Source organism: Emys orbicularis, chromosome 12 (assembly GCF_028017835.1).
Source record: "Emys orbicularis isolate rEmyOrb1 chromosome 12, rEmyOrb1.hap1, whole genome shotgun sequence".
NCBI lineage: Eukaryota > Metazoa > Chordata > Testudines > Emydidae > Emys > Emys orbicularis.
In genome coordinates, this window is record NC_088694.1 from 51,065,756 (window position 1) to 51,075,893 (window position 10,138).

General features: G+C 53.8%; 1 gene segment (V, D, J or C); it reads right to left on the minus strand.

Annotated features, from left to right (window-relative positions):
• Positions 1-328: 328 nt before the first annotated feature.
• Positions 329-9,799, minus strand: LOC135886375 (Ig heavy chain V region 3-like). The segment is given in 3 exon segments: positions 329-486; positions 9,484-9,660; positions 9,754-9,799. Coding segments are annotated over 3 exon segments (381 nt in total).
• Between the last annotated feature and the right edge of the window lie 339 nt (positions 9,800-10,138).

The window sequence follows — 10,138 nt, forward strand, 5'->3', positions numbered from 1 at the left end:
ACACAGAGACGGGCCCCGGTAGAGCCAACGTGCCAGGTCTGCGAGGAGAGAGCGACTCAGAACAGGACTCACTCTGGATTGGAGTTCACAGATGAAGCGAGGGATCTCTGCGCCGCAGGCCCAGTGGGACTCTGGGCAGGATGGGGCGACACATTGCCTGGGAACGGAAGGGTTAAAACTGACAGCAGGTTTGTGTTACATTCACCCAGTTGCCAGTTCTCCTGTCCAGCCCGAAGTGGTGTTTGTGTCACTGCTGTCCCCGCGTGGCTGCAGGGAGAAGGGCGATTCCGCAGCCCGGGTTTTTGTATGATCACAAACCGGTTTTGTTTCACTGTGTGTGTCTCGCACAGTAGTAGCGGGCGGTGTCCTCGGGCTTCAGGCCGGTCATTTGCAGATACAGCTCACTCTTGGAATCATCCCGGGAGATGGTGAACCGGCCTTTCACTGAATCAAGGTAGTGTATATGTAAGCGGGGGAATGGTCCCGCTATTGTGGGGAACTTTCCTGGCTTCTGCACTACCCCGGTGAAGTGGGCTAACGAAAGGATCCGAGTCCTCGCTCCCACTCCCTTTACCCAGAGGCCTCCCTGCCCTTGAGGACTCCCCTTCCACTCTCCTGTCTGGCAGAGTCCTCATAACCCCGACAAGGCTGGGTCCAGGATTCCTGGGGGGCTCGACCCCCAACCCTGCTGTGGTCACCCAGGACAGGGGCTAGGGTGTCCCCACTCCGGGGTACTCTCTTTGCACTGGGCACCTCCCTGACCCACTGATCATTTTATACAATTTAAAGCAAATACAAGTTATTTAATTAACAATTACTTTTAAAAAAGAATAAGGAAAAATGGAAAAGGTGAAAGGAAACACATCACCCTGCTCTGAGGCAGGGAATATCACAAGCAGTGTCTCTGGAACGTCAGGGCAGTTCACAGTCTGTTCCTTGTAGGTCCCAGGCCTCCTTCTCAGGCCCTGGCTGTGCTGCAGGGACGCTGTGGGTTGGACACTTGCTCTGGCGGTGGCCACACGCCCTCAGGCTCTAGGTGGCAGGACCCTTCTTCCCAGCGTCGCCCCCGCCCTGTCAGGGTTACGATCCCCCTCCAAGTCTGGCCTGCAAGGCCTCTTGGCTGAGGCGTCTCCCTGTGCTGGGCCCACTGCCAGGGTCCCCCTCACTCTCCCCAGCTGCTCACCGCACCCAGCTCCGGACTGCTCCAGCCCCAGCTCCAGCTCCACTCTGCCTCAGCACGGCTGCCGCTGCTGCTCTGCCTCCAGCTCCCTGGGCTGCTTCTCTGGCCCCTCTGGCTCTGGTTGCTGCAGCTCTGCCCCCAGGACAGGTCTGCTCTGCAGGCTGCTTCTGTGACTCTGCTTTGGGGCTGCAGCTCTGCTCCCAGCAACTTAGCTCAGGCCCCTGCTCTCTCCTGGCTGTGCTCTGGCTTTGGGGCTGCAGCTCTGCTCCCAGCAACTTAGCTCAGGCCCCTGCTCTCTCCTGGCTGTGCTCTGGCTTTGGGGCTGCAGCTCTGCTCCCAGCAACTTAGCTCAGGCCCCTCTCTGTCCTGGCTGTGCTCTGGCTTTGGGGCTGCAGCTCTGCTCCCAGCAACTTAGCTCAGGCCCCTGCTCTCTCCTGGCTGTGCTCTGGCTTTGGGGCTGCAGCTCTGCTCCCAGCAACTTAGCTCAGGCCCCTCTCTGTCCTGGCTGTGCTCTGGCTTTTGGGGCTGCAGCTCTGCTCCCAGCAACTTAGCTCAGGCCCCTGCTCTCTCCTGGCTGTGCTCTGGCTTTTGGGGCTGCAGCTCTGCTCCCAGCAACTTAGCTCAGGCCCCTGCTCTCTCCTGGCTGTGCTCTGGCTTTGGGGCTGCAGCTCTGCTCCCAGCTCAGGATCTGCTCTCCCTGGGCTTTGTCTCTGGCTCTGTGGCTGCGCCTCTGGCCCCTCTGGATCTGGCACGGTTCTGCTCTCCAGCTCAGCTTGGGCCCCTGCTTTCTCCTTTGCTCGGCCCCACTCTGTCTGACCCAGGCAATTCCAGCTCACATGGAGGACGGGACCTCCCTCGCCTCCTGACCCTCTGATTAGCCTGCCCGCCCTGTCAATCAGGCTGATCTGGAGCATTGGCCTCTCCCCATTGTTCCTGGGGACTGTCAGTCTCAGGCTCCTGATTTGCCATCGACCCTTCCCCTTTTAGTACTGGGAGCAAGCCAATCAAAACACCCCCACTGAATGTTAGTAAGGGGGCAACAGTCCCCTTGCATTCCCCCTTGCTAAAATACTGCCACATCCACAATATTCACACCGGTACATCCGGGCCCCATAGTAACAACATATACCCACATCATTTTATATCAACAACCCATTAACAATTATCAAAAGAACATTTAACATATTTAACATTCCACATCTACTTCTTAATACCATACATAACAATATTCATTAAAACACTACATAGAACCAATAACATAATTATCTCTAAGTCTAACAGGAAGTACACCCTTATTAGCCCTCTGCGACCTTCTTAAGACTGGTGGTTCGTTACCCATATTTTCTATTTCCCTATCCTCAGGTAATACTGGATCAGTTTGAAGGATCTGGCCATTCTCGTTAGGGTTTGGGTTTGCCCCACTCTGTCCCCCTCTGTATTCGGTTTGTGGGACTAGAACCATTTCCCAATTGGTTTCAGCCTCCCCGGGGTGTACTGATCTACGCCTCCTATGGTCCCTATCTGGACTAAGAGTGCAATGTTTCAACTGGTCCCTATGTACTACTCTCTCAGGACCCCCTCGTTCAGGCCGGATGGTGTAAACTGGTAGCTCGGGATTGTTGTGAGCGACTACAATGTGGGGATTTGACTCCCATTTGTCCTGTATTTTATTACGCCCCCGGTGTCTATGGTTACGAACTAGTACACGGTCACCAGGCCTGATGAGAGCCCCACTGGACTTGCGATCATAAGTCCTTTTCCTACTTCGGGCTGTGTCTTTAGTTGTATTGAGAGCAACGTCACAGGCTATCTTCAGCCTGTCATGGTGACCTTTGACCCAGTCATCCAAATTGGTCACCTCATCCTCCTCAGGGCCCTCTCTGTCCAGAATATCCAATGGCAACCTGGGATCCCTCCCAAACATGAGATAAAAAGGAGCGTAACCTGTCGACGAATGGACATGGCTGTTATAGGCCAACACCAGCTCAGGGAGATGTTCCTGCCAGGCTCGCTTCTTTTCTGGCGGGAGCGTTCTTAGCATGTCATGCATTGTCCGGTTAAATCTCTCGCACTGAGCGTTTCCTTGCGGGTGATAGGGTGTAGTTCGGCTTTTGGCTATGCCATACAATTTACACAATTCAGATATCACCTCTGATTCAAAATTCCTCCCCTGATCCGAGTGTAACCGTGCCGGACAACCATAGTACACAAACCAGTGTTTTATGAGGGCTTCAGCCGTTGTCCGCGCTGTCTGGTTTCTAGTTGGAACTGCAACAGTGAATCGGGTGAACATGTCCGTGAGAACCAGTATGTTCTCATACCCCTCCGAAGATCTCTCTAGCCGTGTGTAATCCATCGCTAGGACCTCCATTGGGGCAGTCACATTAGTACAGGTCAAAGGGGCTCGGTTGGGAGGAAACACATCCTTGGCTAAGGCACACCGTTTGCACTGACGGATCCACACTTGCACGTCGCTACCCATCGTGGGCCAGTAATAGTTTCTCCTCATTACCTCCAGAGTGCTCCTGTCTCCAAAATGCCCCCCATGATCATGCCTGGCTTCATAAACTTGACGGCGGAGTGACACAGGCACCACTAACTGCCACACTTCTTCACCATCTCGGGGATGATATGTTACCCGGAACAGCACTCCACGATGTAATCTAAGTCGTTCCCACTGTCTGGCTAGCTTCTTAGACTGGGGGTATCTGGCCCCAAATCTCCGGTCTGGCCTCGTTCGGCTCATGACTGCCACTAAGACAGGTCCAACATCACCTTCTCGTTGCAGAGTTTGAATCTCCTCCCATGAGTACCCCGAGATTATTGCGCTCTCCCCTTTTACCAGGTTTTGTACTGCATCCTTTACCGTCACTTCGTCTTCGGGCTTTGGATTCTCTAGCCACAAACACGTACGCACGACATCTGCAGGAATGACTAGGAAGTCTTTCTCCAGATCCTCGCCCTCTTCTGATTCCTCCTCCAGAGGCAATCTAGACAGGGTGTCAGCATTGATGTTCTGCCTTCCAGGTTTATACTGTACTTCAAAAGTGAACTCAGCGAGTTGGGCCACCCAGCGGTGTTCAATTGCACCTAAATTAGCCGTTGCGAGGTATCGGAGTGGATTGTGGTCTGAGATTACCGTGAATTTAGAGTACACTAAATAATCCTTAATTTTTTCAGTGATAGCCCACTTCAAGGCCAACAGTTCTAGTTTAAAAGCACTGTAGTTTTTGTCATTTCTTTCTGACCTCCTCAGCCCTCGGCTCGCATATGCGATCACACGCTCGGCCCCCTCTTGCTTCTGGCTGAGCACCGCACCTAGGCCGTGCAGGCTCCCGTCCGTTGTCACTATAAATGGCAGGCTAAAGTCAGGATATGCAAGCACAGGTGGTGACATCAGCCGATGTCTTAGTTTGTCAAAAGCTGTCTGACAGGCATCATCCCACACAAAACATTGGTCCCTTCCCTTCCTTTGGGCAGGTTGGCCCACTAGTCCATATAGCGGTGCAGCAATGTGCGCGAACTTTGGAACAAATCGTCTGTAATAGCTCATGAAACCTAGAGCCTGCCGCACTTGCTTGGCATTCTTGGGGACCGGCCAATTTTCCAGCGCCCTGGTCTTCTCTTCATCTACCTGGATTCCATCCTTTGAAATCACATGGCCCAAGAATTTGACTTTTTCACGTAGGAGGCAGCACTTACTCGGCTTCAGCTTCAATCCATGTTCCTTCAATCGTGTGAAAACCAAGTCCAATTTTTCCATATGACTCTCAAAATCCTTGGAAAACACAATAACATCGTCCAGGTATATCAGCAAAATGTCTAAGATATAGTCTCCTAACACCCCCTCCATTAGTCTCTGGAACGTAGCAGGTGCATTACACAAGCCGAATGGCATACGTGTCCATTCAAACAGCCCAAACGGAGTCGTCACTGCTGTCTTTTCCCGGTCTCGTTCTTCCACTGCAACCTGGAAATAACCAGAAGTTACATCGAGGGTTGAAAACACTCTTGCACTTCCTAATGCATCCAGTGACTCTTCCACCCGGGGTAGTGGGTAGGCATCCTTGTGCGTTACCTCATTCAGTTTCCTGTAGTCACAGCAAAATCGCACCCCACCATCTTTTTTTATTACAATCACTGCGGGTGATGCCCACGGACTGTGGCTTTCTTTAAGGACACCTTGAGTCACTAGGTCCAGAATGTGTTTTTTTACCTCCTGGAACACTCGTGGTGAGATCCGCCGGTGTCTCTGTTTTATCGGGACAGCATCTCCAGTGGCTATTTGGTGTGTCACTGTGGTGGTGTAACCAAAGTCCCGCTCATCCCTGGAAAAGACCTCTTGATGTCTCTCCAGTAGCGCCCGCAAACGGCCAACCTGTGTAGGGGTTAGCTGTTGGAGGTCCACTTGGACTGGAATGGGTAGCTCTCCATCAGGTGCCGCTTGCGATGTGATAACCTGTTTGCCTTTTTTTACTTCTGTCACCCGCAGCTCATCCCCATTTTCTTCCAAGGCCACCCCCACTGGGGGTACCACTCCTTCAGGACGGTGTACCTCTGCCACCCTGGTTCGGGGGCACAACTTTATGGCCTTGTTACTTGAGTTTAACAGCCTGACTGGCACTTTTCCTTTGCTGGCATTAGCAAGTACATTTGCAACCAGGAGCCCATTAGGGAGACTGGCCCCAGGTGTTGGCTCAACAAGCACTCTGTATCCGTCAAAGTCGCTTGGCACCCGGCAGCGCCCATCAATAATCTTCTCACTCCAGGGAGGTATAACCACCTTCTGTCTCCCTGCCACCTTAACATAGCCAATTTGTCCCGTTGGACCTGGGAAACGTCCATGTCTCTCCACTTGGGCTAGTACCCGCTTCAGTGTAGCGTCCTTCCTAGGCTGCCCGTGACGGTTCATCTCCTGGGTTCCTTCTCCTACCAACAGTAATTCTTTCAGCTCTCTTATAATATTCATCCCGAGAATTCCCGGTACTCTGTTCTCCATTAAAGTCTTTCCTGAAGCTGTGTCCTTTAGGATAAAGATGCATTTCCCAGGGATTGTTCGACCCATGTACCCTACATCAGCTTCAAGACACCCCACCACAGGGATGGCAAGTCCATTAGCTGCCGTTAGCTGTACAAATCGGGTATTATGCATGGTCAGATCTCTCTCTTTTAAGCAGTTTTGGAAATATGATTCAGAAATAGTGGTGACTTCTGAGCCAGTGTCTATCAAACAGCGGGTTCTCACCCCTGCTATGGTTATATCCACTGTCAAGCAGTCCCCGAAAGCTCGGCCACAGAAGTCACTGAATATACTAACATCATCAGGGTCCTTTTCCTCGCTGCTGACACACTGCCCTTTTCCTAGGGACAGCCGAAGAAACCCTTCAGTCCCCACTTGGCCTTCTGATGGTTGGCTGCTTGCTCCCGGTGCCTCTTGAATTTCAGGCGCCTGGGACTCCAGTCTCCTTCTCAGTGTACAATCTCGGCTAGTATGTCCTGGCCTTTCGCAAGTATAACAAATTTATCTTCCCAGCTCGTCCTTCAGTGGGGCTCTTCGGGATCCCGGTGCCCTTGGATACTTTGGCATACTAATGGGATTTTTCTCTTTCATCAACTCGGTCATCACTTTCAGCATCTCCCCCTGTTGGACCGCCAGTTTTTGGACAGCTTCACTTAAGCTTTCCAATGTTAGCTCTGTTTGGGGCAGGGCCTTTTTCCCAGCAGCTGCATTCACTAGGCCCCCACTTCGTGTATGGGGGTTAGGCTTGGCCGCCTCTGCCACAGGAACTTCCTCTTCTTCTGACCACATAATGGCAGCCTGCATGAGTTCATGGAACTTCTTACTGGGCTCTTCTTTAAACCTCCTTTTCATTTCACGTCGGAGGGAGTCATCACGGAGCCCCAGCACCAACTGCTCTTTCAGAACCGTATCTGGGTCTGGAACTCGCTGAGGGTCTCGCCGCTCCACTTTGCTCATTCTCTCCTGGAGGTCATATGCGTATGCCCGGACAGTTTCACCAGGCTCCTGCTTTTTCTCAAAAAACTCCTTTAGTCGGGTTCCAATAGGTACCTTGTCTCCATACACTTTTAGGAGGAGTTCAAATACCTTTTCCACATCTTTCTTGTCTGCCACTGCCATGAACTTTACTGTGGCCTTGGCCTGGCCCTTGAGGTGCTCCTCTATGAAGTCCACATGATCTTCTTCAGGTACTCTTAGCACACGCAGAGCCGCCTTCACAGACTTGACCCACTCCTCTACTGTAATGTCTCCTGGTCTAGTCGGGAAGCCACCAAACTCCGTGACCTTCCGCTCCCATGGGACATAAATAGTAGGGGGTTTCTTAGCTTCTGCTGTCTGTTGGTCTATTACTGCCTTGGCCAGCGATAAGGCTTCTTTCTGTTCAGTTCTAGCTTGTTGTAAAGCCTCCGCTTGGTCTGATAATCTGCGCTGAAGTTCAGCAAACTGGGTTCGTAGTTCTTCAATTCCAGCCATGGTAGGGTGCTCAACCAGGCCCGGACAGTGCTACTAGAACTCAACCAGTAAACCAATGGGGTGGACCCTGTGGATAGGATCCTGTTCGTGACGCCAATTATGTAAGCGGGGGAATGGTCCCGCTATTGTGGGGAACTTTCCTGGCTTCTGCACTACCCCGGTGAAGTGGGCTAACGAAAGGATCCGAGTCCTCGCTCCCACTTCCTTTACCCAGAGGCCTCCCTGCCCTTGAGGACTCCCCTTCCACTCTCCTGTCTGGCAGAGTCCTCGTAAACCCCGACAAGGCTGGGCCCAGGATTCCTGGGGGGCTTGACCCCCAACCCTGCTGTGGTCACCTAGGACAGGGGCTAGGGTGTCCCCACTCCGGGGTACTCTCTTTGCACTGGGCACCTCCCTGACCCACTGATCATTTTATACAATTTAAAGCAAATACAAGTTATTTAATTAACAATTACTTTTAAAAAAGAATAAGGAAAAATGGAAAAGGTTAAAGGAAACACATCACCCTGCTCTGAGGCAGGGAATATCACAAGCAGTGTCTCTGGAACGTCAGGGCAGTTCACAGTCTGTTCCTTGTAGGTCCCAGGCTCCTTCTCAGGCCCTGGCTGTGCTGCAGGGACGCTGTGGGTTGGACACTTGCTCTGGCGGTGGCCACACGCCCTCAGGCTCTAGGTGGCAGGACCCTTCTTCCCAGCGTCACCCCCGCCCTGTCAGGGTTACGATCCCCCTCCAAGTCTGGCCTGCAAGGCCTCTTGGCTGAGGTATCTCCCTGCGCTGGGCCCACTGCCAGGGTCCCCCTCACTCTCCCCAGCTGCTCACCGCACCCAGCTCCGGACTGCTCCAGCCCCAGCTCCAGCTCCACTCTGCCTCAGCATGGCTGCTGCTGCTGCTCTGCCTCCAGCTCCCTGGGCTGCTTCTCTGGCCCCTCTGGCTCTGGTTGCTGCAGCTCTCCTCCCAGGGCAGGTCTGCTCTGCAGGCTGCTTCTGTGACTCTGCTTTGGGGCTGCAGCTCTGCTCCCAGCAACTTAGCTCAGGCCCCTGCTCTCTCCTGGCTGTGCTCTGGCTTTGGGGCTGCAGCTCTGCTCCCAGCAACTTAGCTCAGGCCCCTCTCTGTCCTGGCTGTGCTCTGGCTTTTGGGGCTGCAGCTCTGCTCCCAGCAACTTAGCTCAGGCCCCTGCTCTCTCCTGGCTGTGCTCTGGCTTTGGGGCTGCAGCTCTGCTCCCAGCAACTTAGCTCAGGCCCCTCTCTGTCCTGGCTGTGCTCTGGCTTTTGGGGCTGCAGCTCTGCTCCCAGCAACTTAGCTCAGGCCCCTGCTCTCTCCTGGCTGTGCTCTGGCTTTTGGGGCTGCAGCTCTGCTCCCAGCAACTTAGCTCAGGCCCCTGCTCTCTCCTGGCTGTGCTCTGGCTTTGGGGCTGCAGCTCTGCTCCCAGCTCAGGATCTGCTCTCCCTGGGCTTTGTCTCTGGCTCTGTGGCTGCGCCTCTGGCCCCTCTGGATCTGGCACGGTTCTGCTCTCCAGCTCAGCTTGGGCCCCTGCTTTCTCCTTTGCTCGGCCCCACTCTGTCTGACCCAGGCAATTCCAGCTCACATGGAGGACGGGACCTCCCTCGCCTCCTGACCCTCTGATTAGCCTGCCCGCCCTGTCAATCAGGCTGATCTGGAGCATTGGCCTCTCCCCATTGTTCCTGGGGACTGTCAGTCTCAGGCTCCTGATTTGCCATCGACCCTTCCCCTTTTAGTACTGGGAGCAAGCCAATCAAAACACCCCCACTGAATGTTAGTAAGGGGGCAACAGTCCCCTTACATATAGTACCCCCACCGTTACTTATATAAGTGACCCATTCTAGTCCCTTCCCGGGAGCCTGTCGGACCCAGATCATGCCGTAGCTGCTGAAAGTGAAGCCGGAGGCTTTGCAGGAGAGGCGGAGAGAGTCTCCGGGCTTTTTCACATCCCCGCCGGACTCCACCAGCTGCACCTGGGACCGGACACCTGGGAATAAAGACAGGCCATTAATATCGGTATAAAAACAGCGGTAACACAATATTCTTCTGACTCTGCCAGTTATTCAGAGGAGGAAAATACCTTCCAAAGCTGCTACAGTGAAAATTACAAGGAGCAAAAATCCCATTTTCCCGGGTGCTGGAGGGGAAAGTTCTCAGGGGACTGGCTGGTCACTGCACAGACCCAGGGGCTGCGGATTGTGTCTCCGGGTGCAGCCTGGGCAGAGAGAGGCACAGATTTAAACAGGAAACTGTCTCCCTCATTTGCATGTCCCCGTGTTATAAGAGACACACACTCCTGCTGCCAGTGATCTGACTGACTCGCCCTAGGGCTCCGGGTGCAGGAGTCAGACTGTCCCGGCCTGTGTGTCTGTGCAGCGCCGGGCACAGGGCTCCGGGTGCGGGAGTCAGACTGTCCCGGCCTGTGTGTCTGTGCAGCGCCGGGCACAGGGCTCCGGGTGCGGGAG